General features: G+C 43.0%; 1 protein-coding gene across 1 annotated transcript in view; it reads left to right on the forward strand.

Moving 5' to 3' along the window:
* ATOH8 (atonal bHLH transcription factor 8) overlaps positions 1-18017 on the forward strand; it is a 28947-nt gene extending 10930 nt beyond the window's left edge. Inside the window, exons 2-3 of the mRNA XM_073342842.2 lie at positions 5260-5451; positions 16661-18017. Coding sequence (XP_073198943.2) covers positions 5260-5451; positions 16661-16666 — 198 coding nt within the window. The 3' untranslated portion in view covers positions 16667-18017. The remainder of the gene's footprint in view (positions 1-5259; positions 5452-16660) is intronic.
* Positions 18018-20338: the final 2321 nt, after the last annotated feature.

Here is a 20338-nt window from a genome sequence, read left to right on the forward strand (position 1 = left end):
TAGACCAAGCCCTTCCCAGACTGGGGTACACACCAAGCTTGTTAGCCTGTGCTGCGTCACCTTCACGGCTGTGGTTACCCGTGCTAGCTGGATTCAAGCTAGCTCAGGTAGGGCAGCCCGTGTGTAGCTTTAGCTGTGTAGACTTCCCCTTACTTTGCTCCAGACCACTCTTAATGGCCTCAGGTCACAGCATCCTTCCCTCCAGTGATGGGAATGGGATGCATCTTCCATCCTTTATTTCTTAAGTGGGATGGGACAGGATCGGACACAAGAGAGCACAGAGCTGGCTGAGGGCCTGGTCCTAATCCAGTGAAGCCAATGGCAAACTTCCCATTGGCTTCCCACGGGCTACCCTACCTGAGCTAGCTTGAATGGCAAACTTCCCACTGGCTTCAAATGGAGCATCTTTGGGTTCCAAAAGCGTTGCCTCTGAATCATAGCTATCAGAGATGGAACAGACCTGTTACATTACATCCCATCCCATCCATCCTCCTGCCAATGCAGAGTTATTCCGTATGGTACATTTTCTGCAGTGTGCTCTCTACATTGCTTCCAGCCTGTGCCTATCTGGGGAACAAGGAAACAATAATAGTACTTAGCCCTTGTGGACACCAACATACTTTACAAACATTTAACTAATTAATCCCAGGGCCCAAACTTCAGCTGCCATTGGGTTACCAGCCCAGTGTCTTCTTAACATAGATAAATATTGGGTAGTGCCAATTTCCTTGCCTTTCTGGCAGACAACAGCATTTCTCATATTAGAGAAATCTTCCCTCCTAACTCCTCTATACGTAATATTGGAGGCCGTGCTACTAGCTGGGAAGCAGCGGGGGGAAGAGAGATGAAGGGAACATTCTAATTAAGTGTCTGTCGTCATCTGAAATTTAGAAATCCTCCTGCCCATGCATTTATGAGTAGACTCATCCATAGTGAATGGATAGTTCTCTGAAAACATCTGCTCAATGGGCAGTAGCAGTCAAAAAACCCAACAGAACATTAGGAACCATGAAGAAAAGAATAGATAAGACAGAAAATATCATAATGCCATGCTATAAATCCATGATACACCCACACCTTGAATACTGCGTGCAGTTGTGGTCACCCCATCTCAAAAAGATATATTAGAATTGGAAAACAGAGAGGAGGGCAACAAAATGATTAGGGGAATGGAACAGCTTCAGTATGAGGAGAGATTAAGAAGACTGGGACTGTTCAGCTTAGAAAAGAGATGACACAAGAACCAAGGGTCATCCAATGAAATTAATGGGAAGTAGGTTTACAACAAACATAAGGAAGTACTTCTTCACACATTGCACAGTGAGAAATCTGTGGAAACAGATTTCAACCTGTGGAAATCCTTGCCAGGGGATGCCGTGAAGGCTAAAAGTATAACAGGGTTAAAAAAAAAATTAGGTAAGTTCATGAAGGGTAGTTCCATCAATGGCTCTTAGCCAACATGATCAGAGACAGAACCCCATGATCTGGGTGTTCCTAAGCCTCTGACTGCCAGCAGCTGGGACTGGACAATAGGGGACAATAAACTGCCGTGATCTGTTCATTTCCTCTGAAACATCTGGCACTCGCCAGTGTCAGAAGACAGGATAATGGGCTAGATGGACCTGTGGTCTGATCCAGCATGGCTGTTCTTATGTTCATCCTAAATCTTTGTATGTCCCCCATTCAAGCACTAACTAAACCTGATCCTGCTTAGCTTCTGAAATCTGATGAGCCAAAAGGTTTGCTCTCTTTAAAAGAGTAAATTAGAAGACTGCTTCCGCTCTCACTCATGCCTAGGTAAATCAGTGTATCACTAACACGAGTGGAGTTATACTGGTGTTACACCAATGTAAGTGAGAGCAGAATCGGGCCATAAATCTCTAAATACTCTAATATAGAATCTGTTCTTGACACTTAAACCTGCTTTTAAGAGTCCGTCCCCACCACCTGTGCATAGCCAGGGCTTGCAACACCTATGCCCGTCAGCCCACTTCTGGCTTTCTCTTACAGATGGGCGAATACCAAAACCCTAATTTGAACTCCCCCTCTTTGGGGAATGTTTGGATCCAGACCAGGTCTGAACTTTGTGTCTCAGCTCTCTTAATAATTAACACACAAGCCTCTTTATAATTCCGCCATTAAATTTGAGTCAAGATGGGAAGTGCTCCTCGGGAAAAGCTATTCTAACATTGTTACTATAGAGAAAACCCGTATCTGTCTGTGTTCCTGTACTGCACCCACCGTCCTGCTCTCTGATCTTCTCTGAAAAGCTGAAACTGTCCGGGTGTGCACACTCCTGAATAAACCCTTCTCTCGGGGCTGCTCCAATTTATATGTTGTCACCGTGTACGGAAAAAAGTGTCTTCTAATCCCAGCTGGTGATTTCTGTAACAAACATGGCTCACAAAATAATTTGTTCTTTAAAAAAAAAAAAAAAAAAACCTACCATAACAAAAAAGAGGGGGAGGGGAAGGAAAGGAGGGAAAAAATATTTTCCTCCATTTTATTTTTGTAACTGGCTGACGTGTGCATCAGCCTCAAGTATTTCATGGTCCATTTTACTTCCACTTGATTTAACTTTCTTGCTCTAACTTTGAAATCGTTCCCACTTTTCATTGAAACCTTCCATTTTATTCTCCATATTGCTTTGATCATCAGCTGTGACTTCTGTTTGATCCAAGATTGGCTCTGTCATATCCTGCCAATGATAACAGATATTTTGTTTTTGTCGCTGCCATGGATTCTCCTTTAACAAGAAAAATGCCCAGCTTAAGACCATTGTGGAGTTGTAGGCAAGGTGCTACCGGAAGTGAAGCACAGTGGGTAGCTGCAAGTGTCAACAAAGGCTTGAGAGAAGGCAGGGAGCTCTTGAAAGCCAAGTAAACAGGCTGTTGGGAGAAACTGTGATCTAGCAGAAAGAACACAAGACTAAGTGCCAATAGAATTCTTGTGTTCCATTCGTAGCCAGGCCATGGATTTACTGTGGAGCATTATGGACGATGCTTAACACGACTCTTACATGAGAATGTTTTGAGTGCTCCTGTAGAGCTATCCTGGCTTGCTTCTGGCATAAAGGAAGGAGACTGCTCCCCAGTACACCAATACAACAGAACACAGGAGGTGGTTCTATTACTTAGTAAACATTAAAGCGGGTCCCTGATTCATGTGCTGTGAGAATGCCACCAAGTGGAAGACGGGTTTTCCAGCGAGAGAAAGAAGAGCAGGTTCCCTACATCCCCAGTATTGCCTATACTGTGCTATACATTTTAAAAAATGTGAGGAAAATCCTGTGAAGATTGTTGGCTTGCTTTTGGAGAAGTGCAAGATACGCCTGGATGTCTCATCATACAAACCCACATCCTACAAGCCGAGAGACTATGTGTTTGGCAAACATGTTGGACATGGAGGGCCAATGTAATCCCTCCATTAAAATCAACAGCTTTACACCAGGGATGAATTTGGCTCAGAGTATTGGTTGTACGCTCTGCATTATCTGCTCATGGACCTGGAGACAACCTGAGGGGAGAGACATGGATGAGAAGGGCAAAAGCACAAAGGAAGCTTCCCCAATTGTCTTTTTAACATCCCCAGGATCAGAGTGAAAGGGACTCTGTTGGGCAGTCAGACGCTACAGAAGAGTTCAAGTATTCCGGTGATGGGTACAGTATAAAATCTTAGATTGACAGAAAGACAGACAGCCTGGGTAACTAACATACAGGGATGGGTTTCAGATAAATAACTCAGGGCACGTCTACACTACAAACTTAAGTCAACCTATGTTAGGTCAACTTACAGCCACCACAGTAATTACTGTGGTGGTTCATGTTCTCACTGCCCTTCTTCTGTCGGTGGTGTACATCCTCACCAGGAGCACTTCCACCAACTTAAGAGAGGCAGCGTGGGGGCTCCGTCCGCAGTTCCCCACTGAGAGCCCAGCTGCCCCCTGACCTGGCTCCCTGGTCCCTTAGAGCCCCCCCCCACCTTCCCTGGGGTGACAGCCAACAGTTGATTTAAGTAATGCAGTATCTACACGGACACTATATTGCCCTAACCACTCCGACATAAGCACTATGCCTCTCGTGGAGGTGGAGTTACAGTGTTGGTGTAGTAGGGTACTTATAGTGGCAGCAGCAAGGCTGTCATGTGTGCACTGACATCATTAAGTTGACACAAGCTGCCTTACATCAACCTAACTCTGTAGTGTAGACCAGGCCTCAGAGTCCAAGTTTTTGTATGCAGGAGAATCTCACTGATTTTCACTGAGTGCAAGGCCCACTGACAGTTCTGTAAATTGGTGAGTAAGGCTCCAGGCTAGCAAAGCACAAAATTAATACCATGGACTTCAGCTAGGAGAGTTCTCTTCAAAATTGGACTTGAGTATGGGGGTGCTACTCATGTCTTAAAGATAAGCATGTACTAAGAGTTTTGCCAGATCATGATTTTAAATAAATCAAGGCTATTGTAATTTGTTTATTCAGGTGCCAGTTATTTTTATTAATTTATTATTATTAGTTATTAGTTCTTATTTTTCAAATACTTCATATTATACTAGAAAACATTCAGGAGTATGTTCTGTGAAAGTCTTAAGTTATTAGTAATAGAAGACCTCACCACAGCCCTCTGCTGTTAAATCTTGGCTGAAAAATGGGGTGAGACTGCTGGGTCTTTCATCAGATTTATGGCGTGTGGATTACCTGGGAGAGAATGACTGTCTCACGGTTCTACTCAGCAACGATGCCGTATTTTTGCCTCTACATCTGCTGTAAGTGCTGATTGCTGTTGTCAAAGCTCAAGGGGCCAGATTCGGATCCCCTCACTCACTCACACTATAGCACTGTACTCTGTGAGGAGTCCCGCTTAAGTCAGTGTGATTGCTTGTGGAGTAACGTGCTACTCAGTGTGAGTGGGCGGATCAGAATCTGGCACAAAGGTTGCAGTATCCAAATGAAACCAGCCAGGCAACTGAGCACAAAATTGAATTAGAGTAAACATGCTGGGCCATATCCTACCATCAGATTTTAAGCAGAATTGCCCCAGCTGAAATCAAGAACCTTCACACTGGTTTCATTCCCATGGAGATCAGCAGGGGAGTTCTCTTTAAAAAAAACCTGATGGCACCATATGGATTTTTATCAGTCAAACTCCTATTTATGTTAAACAACTGCTAAATAAATAACCTACAATTGTTTTGTCATGCCTTCAAGCACAGATATTTTGTTTGTCTGGCCTAATTTTTTTTTTTCCTGTTACCCTTTCTAGGTTCCCTGCTATTCTTATGGTCAAAAGTTGTCCAAACTGGCTATTTTGAGAATAGCCTGTAACTATATCCTTTCCCTGGCCAGACTAGCTGACATGGATTACAGTGCTGACCACAGTAACATGAGCTTCTCAGAATGCGTGGAGCAGTGCACTAGGACCTTGCAGGCAGAAGGGAGATCTAAAAAAAGGAAGGTATGTTTCAAGAGAACAAAATAACACAAATAATCCAAGGTGGTTTCCTTCTTTCTCCATCCTTTGAACATTTCCTTATTTTTATTCCTTATTCTTTCCCCATTTTTTGGTTTTCTTCGCCTCCCCGCCCCGATCTGTGTGATCTTGTAACAACCACATTCCTCTCTAATTAAAAACTTTTCCATCCTTCCTATTCTCTGGGCCAAGCTCTTCCTCTCGCTACTTGCCCATCACACTTTAACATGACCACGATCCTATTAGCGTTGTCTTGTGGCTGTTATTTGTTAAAACAAACCAGCCCTGGGTTGCCTTTTGTAGATCATAAAACACAATCACTCAGCTTTGTTTTCTGTTTTGTTTAATCTAACACTTATCTCAAAAAAAAATCGTCTGACAACAAAAAGTAGCTAATGGAGACGCTGTACATATAAACACATTAGCGAGATGTCTGACCTGAAGAACATATGGGTATCTTGGGGAAACAACACTAAATCTAATTACATATTGCATTCCTTCAGGTTACTTAACATTGAACCAATTAGGGGAAATCATCATCAAGCCGTGTTAAAGAGGAAACTGAGCATTCTGCCAGTTTTCCTCTTGGAAAGTGACATGGGTAAATTAAAAGAGTGATTGATGTCTTTGTTCAGAGTTTTACGACAAAAAGAGTTTTGTAAACTTGAATTGAACTTCCCTCCGCATTCTGTACCCAGTTGTCATGCAGGATAATAAATCAGCAGGACTTTAATGGATGAATGGACAGCTAAGCTGAGCAGTATTCACCTTCTTCTGCTGTAGTAAGATCTACCTCTGATTCAGAAAGGTTTCCTCATTTTTTCCCCAACAAATACTTTTTTCATAAACCCAATTTATAAATAAAACAGAATTGCACTCTCCTGGCCCCTTCCTTTAGCTGACACGATTAATATTTATGACTTAGCACACCTTTGTACTCTGTCCCATACAAGACATACACAAAAAGACAAATCCCGTGCGCCAAGATGGCTACTATTTAAAATATCGACAGATATCAGACTGAGACACGCTGAAAGGTCCAGAGGACGGAGTCAACTTAGACATTCCGTACATATCTTGCTAACACTTTACGTCATTGTTTCTTAACCAGTGGGGTAGGTTGCAAGGGATCACCTGGATGGTCTTATCCCACAGGTTAAGAAAATAAATGGCATAATTCCATGGTGAGAAGAAACCATTGCAGGGGCAGAAAGAGACCAATTCTCTTCCTCTCTGTGCTTCTTGTTGTCATCCTGCCCCTGTGCCATCCTCTTCAGCCACACAAGGCAGCATTCCCATCCCTTCCTCCCTCTTCTCCTGCATAGCGTTGAGTCTGTGGCAGAGGACAGGCCCACTAGAGTCAACTTCACAGCCTTTTCAAATAGTGCTGATGGCTGGTGGGGTGGTGGGGCAAGAGAAGGGAGGCACAGCCCAGAACCAGTGCCCCACTTGCCCCAAACTCAATACCCCACCAAGCTGCAGAGGAGCAAGAGATGGTGGATGGCAGACCAGTTTTTTGGAGGATGGATCTCCAATAGCTTGAGAACCATTTTCCGAAATTATGGAAACTAAAAGAAGGGTTAAAGATATAAATCTCAGTTCCAGATTTCAAACCACTCCAGATTCACGGGTGTTCAGAGCTGCGGTTTAGGTTTGGACTGGTCTTTAATAAACAATTAAACATCTAAATCCTGCCATTTATGCTGTTTATTCTCTTGGTTTCACTCGAACATAAAAGAAGATCTTTCCCATTTGCAGAAACTCTCACCAGACAGCAGCACATTCCCCCCTCACATACAACCACTAGTCAGCAACAATAATAATCATGCCACAAAACAAAATCTTTCTAACCCTCACATTCCCAAAGAAACGCAAGCCCAGGTCTTCCCACATGCCTGCTCAGAAGTAGAGGCGGGGGGGAGGGGGGGTGTCTTTGTCTCCTACACAATGATACCAATGACACCAGACTGATCAGTTTCTATTTCTCAGTCTCACAAACACAATGTTTTTGTTTAGGGGTCCCAGCTGGGCAGGGGAACATTTCAGTAAACATCCTCAGGTTTACCCAAGGCCAGAGCTAGGCCCGTAGTCTCTATCCAGCAAAGCAAACTCTTCCAGCCGAATCAACAAGTGTCACGTTATCCTGGTCAGTATTTCCTAATATGCTGGCAAAGAGGTGTTCAGTCAAGGCTAAGGCCAAAACTAAGAGGCACTGATTGGACACACTAACAAATCAATAATTCCAACAACCAGTCAGAGCGCTGAGAGCAAACCAGCGCTTCTATCGGTTAACAGAGTTTGGAAGCTCCACCTGGCACCAATGAAAGTACACCCAAGGACAGTTTTGTCACTTTCAGGGCCCAATCTGACGCCTTTTGAAGGCAATGGGAATACTCCTTTTGACATCAAAGGGCTCTGGATTGGGACCTTTACATTACAAGACTGTGATCTTTAGCATTTAAAAATGGGGCGAGGTGAAACTATTTAAATGTAGGAAAAAAACACTTCTTTATACCTAAAATCAGAATCCGCTTAATTTCCTGTGCCTTCCCTCTAGCCCCATAATCCATAGCTGTGTAAATATCAGATATGAAAACACTGAAATCATTATTAAATTAAAAGGCTGGGATATTTGTTCATAAAAGAACTGAGCTCTGGACTTCAGGTGGTCTAAAAAGTTCTCTCTTCTGGGGGGGTCTTCCTTAGACTGTTGGATGAGGATACAGTGTCTTGGACCAAAACCACTGCTCTCTCATTAATTTTGAAGTCGGCACATTTTCCAAGATCTCTGTGTGTTTTTAATCAGTTTTCAAAAGTTGCTGTTCTCTGGGTGGTTCTGCTGAATTATCGACTTTGGGTTGTTTGTTCCTTGCTCTTTAAAGTTATAACGAGCCAAGTAAAGACAGTCAAGTCCCCAAGCAATCTCCTTCAGTTCACTCCATCCCCCTGTACCTTTATCTGCTGTCTTCTTTATTTTATTGGGGCTTGTCTCCTTCTCTCATGTCACTCTCACTTTCAATTCTCAAGCAGTTTACAGAATGTGCTATGGCACCATGAGCTTTTCACACAAAAAATAGCTGATTGGGGTTTGTTTTGATAGGCAGCGGCTCCAGATGTTTAATTTGCTGATGATGTGTAGCCTTTTGCTTTGTTTTAGATGTTGAATTAGCTGCTATTCTGGATATTAGACTGTTGTTCAGACTTTGCTGTTGCAATAGGAAAAACAATGGATTTTTTTCTTTCCACTCCATTATCTTAATTAGAAGAGTTGGATCTATCCTTTGAAACCTTTTATGCTAGACAATGCTCCTCTTAACAAGGCTAAAACACAAGGTGATCTGACAATTTATGCTGCTCTTGTAGCTGAGACTTAAGTAAGGGTGTTTGGCGATCCTATTTAAAAGGAACCAAGGGTAAAATGAGGGACTTCAAATGCCTCTTTGTGAAATAAATGGCCATGGGCTATGGGGAGCAAAGCGGGACAGAGGATTCTCATGAACGTCTTCATTTTTTAAAATTGCCTTTCAATCTGTTATATAAATCATTTGAGCCACCTCCTGCTCTTGAAAACACATGCATGAATCCCACTGAATGGAAGACCTGGATGCTCATTCATGGGCAGAATTCAGCACATAGAGTCCCACTCCATATCTTACAGAGATGGGGTAATAAGCTCCTTTGAAATAGACACAGTGGGATAGGGAATATATCCTGTCCTCTATTCACAGGTAGAGCTCTCTGTTGGCATTATCGTGAGTGTTGTGGAAGTAAAAGCAAAGGGTGGATCAGAAACGAGAACACATATTATATTTTTCTATATTGTGTTGCATTCCACACACCTACAGAACACAATCCAAAGCCCACTGAAGTCAATGGAAAGATTCCCCTGATTGCAGTGGGCTTTGAATCAGGCCCTGATAGAGTGCTAACCACACACTATTGCTGTGTAGAAGAGTGGCACACAATACAAACAAGCTTCATTCATTACACAGTCACGACCACACACGTTGGATTATGGATCCTTCTTCTGCCACTAACACAAATGATCCTTTTTATTGTTCTTTTCCCTCCTCCCCCACTCATCCCTACAAACAGGCCATGCCTGGGACATAAAGTCTGAGTAAATGGCTTTGCACAAGAGACTTCATGGGGGCCATATCCTCATCTCAGGCCACAGAGCACTAACCCAGCTGCTGTTACAGCTCATGATCTGTGCGATGGCTGCTGCCTCTGCAAGAGGATTTGACCAGTGGATCTCCGAAGTTGTGGATACACCAGCCATACTGCTGCCTTCTCTCCAGGCTTCACTCCAAACCCTCTTTCATCCCTACCCTTGAGCACGGCTCCATGGCACACACAGCAGCTGTGGCATTCCCCTAGGCCAGCCTCTCCATGGCACCTCACTAAGTATCCCACTCAGCTAATTCACCACACGATGCTGGGTGGGCTACCCCTCGCATCCAAGCTCCACCGCCACCACACGCTCAAACTTTTGGAACGATGCTTGTTTCGTTACCTTTCTGAATAGACTGTTAGCTGCTAACCCAATGCAGTGGGTAAGTTTGCTTTTCTGTGCAGCTGCAGCTGTTTAGCTTGCAAGGTTCTTTTTTCTTTCCCTCCCCCTCTTCTTTGTTTTTGATTAGTTGTTCTGTTAGTCAGTAACGTTGTTGAGTACATGGAAGCTAAGCTGGAGCAGGGAGGGTCCCCCCCCCCCCGCCTTCCCCCCGCCTCTCTCTCCTGGCAGTCGCAGACTCCAGATGTTCAGAGTGCTAGTTGGGAAGTCCTGCTGGCGCCACTTAGGGCAGAGGGCAGGGGAAAGGCACGCGAGCTGGAACCCAAAGCACTCAGTCACTGCAGGATTTGGCACATTCCCCAGCTTTCTGCTGGCACATTCCCCAGCTCTCTCCTGGCCATCTGTTCCAAAAAAACACTTTCAGAACCTCATCATCACTCAGGATACAACACTGAGAGCAGCTGTTATAGAGGCAGAAGGAAAAACCATGCGAAAGGTCTCTTTGTGAGAAAGGAAACTGGGTTATGAACAACAGCAGAACAGTTGGAGCTCAATAAAAAAGTTTTCTGCCGGAATTTAGCTTCTTATTTTTAATTCCCTATATATGTGTGTACACATACAGTTAAAAATTAGAAACTAAATATATATATATATATATATAATTACAATTGTATCTATGTATATGCGGACTTAAAAATAAAATGTAGCTATATTATACTATCATCATGTTGAAATTATATACAGCAAGAAAATCACGATGTACAGATATATACAGATCTAGTGATTTTCTTGCCGTGCTCTAATGCCACTTAATTTTTCCTTTGCAGAATCCAGCACTAATTTATGCAACATTTAATTCTGTTCCAATTTCTAGGCAGCATTTTCTGCAGCCTCCCTACCCCCACTCCTGGGACAAACGAGTGGTGATTTTCTAGCATAAAAGGAATAGCTAGCGCAAGGCACCGGTTGTATGGTGCTGAAACATTTTGCTTAGAGATGAATTGTTCTCAGATACTGTGATGTGATGCATTAGGACTATTACGGAGACACAGCCCCAGTGTAAAGCCCTTGAAGATCTATCACACGAATTGTATAGATTTCTGAAGATGATTGCTGTTCTGACAGTAAACTCAGGGTATTGATGATTGTAACACGTATCAGCAGTCACATTGCTAAATACCAGGTGTAGTGAAGTCTTGATCATCTGAACTCCATTTCTTCAGTGGCGGTTCATGATGCCTTGGGGTTTCTGGTAAGTAAGGTTCAGGCTCCCATTTTCTCTTGTTTGAGTAAAGCAGAGGTTGCTTTTTAAAAATAGCCACTCTGCTTCCCTGAGGTTAGCAGCTTAGCATGACAAGAAGAGGAATTGTCCACTTTGGCATGGGGAACTTCTCCTAGCCGTCTACAGAAACCCTGAGCTGGCTCTCCTCACCATCTCCTCACCATCCCAGTCCCACACAATTCAAAACTTTCAGCCATCCCAAGACACCTCAGGACAGCCCAGGCTCCACTGTCTAAAGTGTTACACCCTCATCTATTGTGCAGCACAGCCAGGAACAAAACGGCCATCTGAATTAGGTAGAGAGACCAGGCAGCTACACACAATGATGTGCACCCCCCAGTAACTAGCCACCACCAGCCCTTGCATGGCAATCATGCATTTTTGATAAACCTACAATTTGGAGCAGTATAAGTGCCAAAGGGGATAACGCTAAAGAGCAGGCACTCCAAGAGGATGCAGCATAACCCATGCTATTGCTACAAGCCAGCATTATCTTAAGATGCTCCAGCAGTTCTTCTGTCTGGAGCTGGTCTACCACCTGGATGCTGTAAGTGAGCCCAGTTGCCACCATTGATCTTGCTGTCTGTGGAAGAGGGGCAGTAAGGGGGTGGAGACTACTGGCAGTCTAAGTGGGTTCACCAGCCCTTCTGCCCTTCACCGGCAGTGGATTCTCAGGGCTCCAGCATATCTCTATGGATTCCATTGCTGCACTCCTCACATTTGCACTGGCCCAGTGGGGTTTCAAGATCACATCCCTTCTGCTCCATCAACAACTCAAGATGCAATGATGTTGAGCAGAAGGCTAGCACTGGAGTCTTTCCACTGCATAAGAGACAGGATGTGGAGAGCCCGCATACATACCCCAAGTGTCAATAAGCACAGTTCCTCAGGCTGACCCGATGACCAGTGGAGGATAGACAAGAGCAAGGGTGGTGATCTATGTAGATCTAGCAAAGAACCCCAATATCCCTGCTTAAGAGAGAATACAGCAGCTGCATGGTCTCCTGTAGCTGTAGGTTCCACAGCCTGGTGTGGAGGATTCTCCCATGACCTCTACACGTATCTCCTCCACACACATCCCTTGTACAGAGACTGTGCACTGGGTCTAGGATTTGGCCCTCATTTATGTGGAAGTTAATGAACACAAACCGACCAGATTCCGCAGGCGTCTTGGTCTATTGAAACCACTTCATTTGAAATGCTTCCCAATGATGCCCATTGGCTAAGGTCATTAGTCAAATTGTCAAGTTCAAGAATTAGGGGACTTCCATGTGAGTTTTTTTATTATTATTAATTAAATCAGCCTTAGAATTTTCTGACTACTGTGAGACGAGAGGGGAGCTGGGAAACAAATGAGGCTGATTCTATTCTGACTTAGACCAGTGCAAATGAGGAGTAGCTACACTGAATCAGTGGAATGCCAGTGTAACCAACAAAGATCCTACAACGTCAAATCACATAGGATGCCTTCCTTTTGAATACACAACGTAATTTATCTGCACTTGGCTAATCCATTCATTTGCACATAAATATCGCTGGCCTTCCATGCCTCTCAGCAGAAGATTTCATAGTAAAGATTTGCAACGAGATCTCCTATTACTAAAGCAGCATTGCACAACATCTATTGATGGTGCATTACGTAGTAATCTATAAAGGACAGTGGGTCAAAACAAATTAACGCAGAACCTGTTATGATCCCAATTTGTTTACTAATTCACAAAATTGAGCAATCCAAAGCCCTCTGAAACCACAAGGAGTCTTTCCATTGACTTCACCAGGTTTTGGACTAGGATCTGAGGCTGCCAGTCCCGCAGGCTTGTTTCCAAGCTGAATGCCTCTAATGTCCAGGCAGCAAGGTTCCCTACTTTGTTCCCTTTTGGTTTCTCCAAAGATTATTTCTAGATAATTTATTTCTGCAATGGCAAAGGTCTGTCTTACTAAGATTGCTGTTTACAGGTTACAGCATGGGACTCAAAGATAATCTATTTTTCTACTGTCCATTACTGAGGCAGTTCATTTCTCCAGGGTTTCCTCGCCCCCTTTCCTATTTTATGTTTTGATTCCATAAGAAATGAAGCAGTCTTTAAACAACCAAATGTTGTTGTGGTAATTATTAATAATAATATTTATTTATATGTGTCATAAAATGTCTTGATATTTAACAAACACAGAATAAGAGGTAATTTTCCTACCAAATAGTTTAAGGTAAATACAATGGTCTGCCTGTCCTTCTGCCAGCAAATACTAATTTATTCAAAAGCTCAGATCACAGCTTTCAGATTTCCAAAACTAATTCGGGGCACTTGTTCTACATTGTGTTACTCAAATCAGCATTTAGGTGCCATAAGAACCAATGTAAGCATCTCCATGTTGAGGTGAGTGCTCAAATCCCAAACTGGAGACCCAGGTTTGAAAAACTGAGCTCATCATTGCTAAAATAAGAGATCCTGCCTCTCCCTAGTCAAATCCTTACATTTTCATTCTCATCAAGAACTAAAAAACATTTTGAGTGGCACCAAAAACATTTTCACTCTGAGCTCTCGATGTTACCATTTAATCTGTTAAAAGAATGTTTTGACTGAGTAATTTCTCCTATTTCTTTGTGTTTTCATTGCCCTAAAGAACTTTAGGGAGGCATCTGTTTCTTTTTTCAGTGTAGAAAACAAACAAATGCGTATTGGGAATAATTTAATTGCATTTATGTGATGGCTTTGTTAAACATTTTGAATAGAGATGCAACTGACCAGAACTCTGGAATATGAGAGTTTTCACAATCTGAACCCAGACAATCTAATTTTTGCAATTGGCCTGTAGCTCTATAATGGGCTATATTAAAAGCCTGGATCCAGACTTCATGCTCTGGGTGTCCCTAAACCTCTGACTGCCAGAAGCTGGGACTGGACATCAGGGGCTGGATCACTCAATAACTGCCTTTGAAGCATCTGGAACTGGCCACTGTCAGAAGACCAGATTCTGGGTTAGATGGAGCATTGGTCTGACCCACCGCAGCTGTTCTTATGGGTTTTTTTATTTCTCATCACTAACTCTCAAGGTAAAATTTTCAAAAGTGCTTCAGTGACTTGGGATCCAAAGTCCCGTTTTTAAAACTGACTTAGGGCCAGAATGAATTTGTAAATCTGAAGATGGGCAGCTAGTGGAATTTTCAAAGGCATCTCAGTGAGAGATTGACTATACACCCAGTGATTAGGGCATTCACATAGGGTGTGGGAGAATCAAACTTAAGTCCCTGCTCCATATCTGGCAGAGTGGGGATTCAAACATGGGTTTCCCACAGCCCAAGCAAGTGCCCTAACTACTAGGCTATTGGATATTCAGTGTGACACATCAACTGTCAGCATGCTCCGAGATCTCCTTCAGGATCAGGCTCTGCTGGTGAGATATGCAGGGGGACACACAGTAAGAGAATCCTACTTGTGCTTTGGCTGAGCTGCTTGTCATCATCAGATCTTAGGTGGCTTTGCACATGCCCATCAGAAGAAACTTAGGTGTCTACAGAGGTAGGTGGCAGCTAAGTGGTGGTTTTGAGAACGTCCGTGGTGCCTAAATGCTAGACATAGGCACCTAAAGAGGCAGTTAGGCACCCATTACCATTGTGAATCTGGCCTTTAAGTGCCAAAGATGCTTTTGAAAATGGAATTTAGGAGCCTGAATCACTGGGAGTAACAAAAGGTCTCAGTTGTACTAAAATTTGTTTGGAAACGCTTAGTGGGTATTCTGCATTGGGTTTGTGAGCGACTTCTCTATGTTTGAAACCACAGCTCTGAGTTCTGTGTATTGTGATGCAGTAAAGAAGTATTGCAGTGACATCCCACAGCGGAGTGCAAATTCCCAAACTAGGTCTGTCACTCATGTGATTAACAGATTTATGCTCAAACGAACGCAAGGGGGACATTTGACTTCTGAAGGCCAGAAAGCACGCCGACCACAAAGGTGAATGCAGTAACTCAAGTCACTCTGTCGCACAAATCCAAGTTGTCCCATTTAGTTTCCCTTCCATTTATAAATCCGTGGTCAACTTCTGAAACTTAAAACAGATCCCGAGAGGTCTTTGAAAATTCACAAGGCTTTTCAAATATGAGTTTTGTATTTACAATCACTTCAGCTTTTAGCAGCTGTAGCTGGATTCAGCACCTTTATCCTTTGCCACAGTCCCTCCCTAAAAACACACACACACTCACTCTTCAAGATGCCTGTCCTACTCCATTCTGTTCTGTTCTAGCCAAGTTCTTAGGCCTCGCCCATCACTGTGGTATCTGAGCGTCTACAATTTGATGATTTGCAAATAAATTCTCATTTTCAGTATAAATTTGCTTTTGGGGACCCATCTGGCACATGGCCAAGGGGAACCCCTAGTTTGTGCATGTGAAAGTGACAAATACAATTGGCAAGACATCCCTGCATTTTACCATGGGACTTTGGGGCTTGCCACTCTAAGTACAGTGGTCAGGAAGGAGAAAGAAGAGATGGAGAGGATTTGTGGAGGAGAAGAGAATGAGATTTATAGGAGGAAAGAAAGGTTGGAGGGAAGAAGGGAAGGAGATGGGGGGGTAGAAGCATTGACGAGTGGGGGGGAATCAAGAGAGCTGCGTGAAAAAAGAAGTATATTTTGCAAAAAAATCTAAACCCATTTTCCCCAACATTTTTCAGTTTCCTGGGAGGAGGGGGCTCCTCTTTTCGCTTCCCTTTTTCCTCATTTCCCCCCTTTTCCCATTTTGCCACTAGAAAGGCAGGGGAAAAGAAGGGAAAAACAAAATATGTAAAAAATAGTTTTACTCTTTTTGGTGAAAAATCAAAGCTTAAAAAAAAGAAACTTTTCATGGAAAAGTTTTTTTTTTAAAGGTCATTTTTCATTAAAAAAAAAAGTCTTGTGAAAAACTTGAACCAGCTCAACAAGGATCTGATCCAAGCATGATTCTGCCACCCTGGCTCTCTCTGAGTAGTATGTCACTCTGTGAAATGTCCTGCAAACTCCGTACTCACAATGAAGCTTTGAAGTCAGCGAGAGCCGGGGGCTCCACCGAGGATGACCGCTTGATAGTGTGACCTTGGGATTCACCATCTGCCCCACAGATTTCAAGGGGACGCCCTGCCCAGTAAGATGCTACTCATCGGGAATAGTGGTAGCAGAATCCGGCCCTTAATGTTCTGTGCCTCCGTCCTTGGGACACCATATCATTCAGGGTCTGCTGAGCTCACCTAACCTTTCCTTCTCAGAGCAATTAACCCTGATCCCACCCCACTGAAGTAAATGGGAGGAACACTGCCATGGACTTTTATAGACATAGTATTGGGCCTTTAAAGAACAAGCACCTGGTGTCATTGAAAGAATTCCCCACTCACCAATATGTTTACCACTGTGATGTATCATTTCTTTCCAGGAGTAAAAACCAGGAGGGATGATTCAGAAGACTTTCCAGCCAGAGTTCCATCCATTCTTGGCAAAGGATGCATGATCCAGATGAAAACTGCAGCTTTTTGCAAAGACCCCTTTTCAAGACGACAGTTGGCAGTGGGACTTTCTCAATCTCTGGGGGAAAAAAAATGGAGATGCCTTTTTTTTTTAAAAGCCAGCCACCTTTTAGTATGTGCAATTTATTTAGCACTTTTCCCTTTGCTTAACTGGGAAATGTTACCCTCTCGGCTCATGTTGTACAGTCATTTTGTTGTTGTTGTTGTTGCTGTTGTGCCAAAGACTTGATGGAGCTTCTACACTGCGTCTAGTTTTGCCTTAAACGTTAAATCCTTGAGTCAAAGAAAACTCAGAAATTCCGTTTAGGTAATGTTGAGTGGGCCAGTTTAATCAGTGACAAATCTGAATTTCTGAATCCTTCTGTAAAAGTTTCCTCTTTTTTTTTTTTCCTCCTGTTCATATCTATCTACTTGCAGCCCCGGAACCAGCATTCACAGCCGGAAAAAGCCAGGACACACCAACACTTGCTCCAGAGTTGATCTCTCTTTCTCTCAGCGATTTCATTGTTCTACTTCTTTGGCAATTACCTGGTTTTCTTCCTGCTGGGAAACATGTGCATAGGGTAGAAATACTGACACAAAGTGAGAGCTGAAACCAGATCTATGCTTTTTAAATATAAATATATAAATAAAAAGTGCCACATAAAGCAATAAAAAAAAAAATCAATAAGACAGTTCAGATAGGCAGCATGGTGTGTAGCAAAACAATTCAGTAGTTTTGTTTCGGTTTTGTGAAGTCATTTTTGGCTGTTTTTTTTTAAGTAGTTAAAAACCCATGTAATGCAAAGGCATTTGAATCCTATACTGTATTTTTCGCTTCAAATTGAAGTAAAAAAATTAAGAACCATTTGCTTGGAGTAAGCAAACTTTATAGGTAATGCAGTTCATATGCAAGACATCTGCTAGTGATGGAGGACAGAATTCAGTGTCAGAGTAAAAGAATATGGGTTTGTAAAGAAAGGAGATTAACATATTTTGTTTTCACTTAAGGGTAAAGGTTATACCTCAGGGGACAGATTCAGATCTGTTACACTAGTGTAAATCAGGTTTACTTATGTTTGATTTACTCCAGTGTAACAGATCTCAGCCTGGCCCTGTGTGTGTGTGTATGTCTGGAGTTGGGTGGGGTAGGGGGTCTCTTCTCTTCGTTATATGAACATGTAACTCTTAGCAGCCTCAGCAGGAATTATGTGTGTGTGCAGAGGGGAGATCAGACTCTGTGCTACTAAACTGTTGACCTGATATCAATACAAAATCCTGAACTCATGAGTTGCCGTCCGTTTATTTTTCTGTATGAGCTCACCAACTTAAAGAGGTCTCTCTGGGCTTTCGTGGCCCCACTGCTCCCTGAGGAGGTGGTATATGAAGGCTGAGTGGCTGCATGGTATCCGCCCTGAAGAGCATCTAACCCTTTGTGACTGAGCACTGGGTAGAGGGTTTGTTCACTGGAATGCAGGTTTCCAGTGCGGGCATGGAAGAATTCCCTGGTGAAATGACTGAGGCTTTTGTATGATACTTCCCATTCAAGGGTGTAAATACATCTCCCAGAGCCTGCACAGTGCTTCGGAGTCCCAGCATACTTGAGCAATGCTACCAGAAGCGGAGCAACCAACCAGAAATCTCCAGTGGGGTGTTATCAGCAATCACTATAGGGATACTGGAGAGAACTGCTGCAGCATTGAAAACCCACTGCTGAGAGGTACCAGGAAGATGTGGGGGGAGGTATGAACTGATGGATTTGGTAAAGTAGAGGTGAATTAACGGAGCTGATAGGAAAACCAGGAAGGAACTGAAGGATTGAGGGGCAGGGAGGAGGGAACACCACCACATGAGCGAACGTGGGTACCTACGGGTCCTGATGGAAGTTTTACTCTCGGGCCTAGTCACAAACTCCGCTTCAGTTAGCAATAAACCTGCCCTCTCCTTGGGTAAATGCACAGAATTCGGCTTGGAACCACTGGTGGGAAATAAGACTTACTCAGTCAGCCCAGGCTGTTTTAGATGTCGTTGGGGAAGCACAGCTAGTTCTCCGTTTGCTCTGGAGTAGAGCTGTGTGAAAGATTCAGGGTGGGCACTTTTTAAAGAAATTTAGTTTCCTTTTCTGATCACAAATTGTCCAGAAGCAGTTCACCATTTTGTAAGGTGTGTTAATTAATAATTATTAATTACTCATTATTCATTACTTGCTAATAGTTCTTTTTCAGGAACGAATGCATGAGCAATTTGCTGCAAGTATGCAGGAGTCGAAAGCTGAGCTATACTTCTGCATTCTGGTTGGATATCTAGGTCACATGGTATCGTGGGGGAACACAGAATCAGGATTCAGACTTACAAATTCCAAAACTCACTTTCTTCTAATATTCTCTACAACTCACATTAAATTGGCTGCTCCTGCCATACAGTCCTGCAGAGGAATGTTCGCCAAAAGCCAATACTAAAGGAATACTGCCAGAACAAAAGCAATTTCAGGTCTTCAAATGTCCATAAAATATTTTGTAGATGTTCACTCAGCTCTACTCTGGACTCTCAATGGGATAAATTTACCTAAAACTAGGGAACTACAATAGTTATTGCCCAACACCACCGCTTTACAACACCATTGCCAGCAAAGTTAGCAATATGGCAATATTGATAGCCCTAAGCCATGTCTTCACTGAGAATGAATGTGAGTTTTTACCATGGGATAACTAACACAAGTGTGACTTATGCCACTGTAAAAACATAATGGAGACAAGGCACTGGAGTTTTTTCTGCGAGGTAAATTAGGCAAGGTCACCCATAGGCAGGAGTATAGTGCTGATCTTGACTAGCTACCTCTCGGTAAAGGGTCCCAGTGCTTTATGCGAGATAACTACCCAGTGTTTGTTATCTCTCTGTAAAAAAAAGACACCTTTGTGCCAGTGAAGACAAAGCCTTAATATAAACAGTCCATTTTTTTTTTAACACATTTTTAACACTATCTCAGTGAGCTGATCTAAGAGATGACATACGTGCCTAACACCCCCATGCACTCTTGCAGAGCATATCCGAAGGGAAATTCCATTGGCAAGTGGACTTTTCCTTGCAACAGCCCAAATAAATACGTGAGTTGAAGGTAAGGAAAAATGGGAATACAAACATTGCGTATTTGAATTTCAAAAGAGAACTCTCCCACAACCTTGACTTTATTTTCAATTTTTGGGTTCAGTTACACAAAATCTTGAGATTTGCAGGGTTTAAAGTAAAGAACAGAACATAGTCCTAAAGCTGCATGTTTCCTGGTTGCTTACTTGTGCGCCCTAAAGCTGAACTTGTTCCTCGACACTGTTGTCCTTTTAATTTACACATGAACAATTTGCCAGAGCTCAACTGTAATTGACCATGACCGACCATAATGAAAAGAGGCAACATGTTCAATAAGTAATGATGAGCTGATCCAGGCAAAAGGGTTTCTAGTTTGAAAATGCATTTACTACAGCACAGAGTGGTGCTCACCAGGACTACTAAGTCTAGCCACTATAGGCTCATGGAGCCAGATTCTGATCTCAGTTACAGCATTGTAAATCTAGAGCACAGTAACTCAACTAAAGGCAATGGAATTTTTGCAA

This window comes from Lepidochelys kempii, chromosome 4, assembly GCF_965140285.1.
Source record: "Lepidochelys kempii isolate rLepKem1 chromosome 4, rLepKem1.hap1, whole genome shotgun sequence".
NCBI classification, from domain to species: Eukaryota; Metazoa; Chordata; order Testudines; family Cheloniidae; genus Lepidochelys; species Lepidochelys kempii.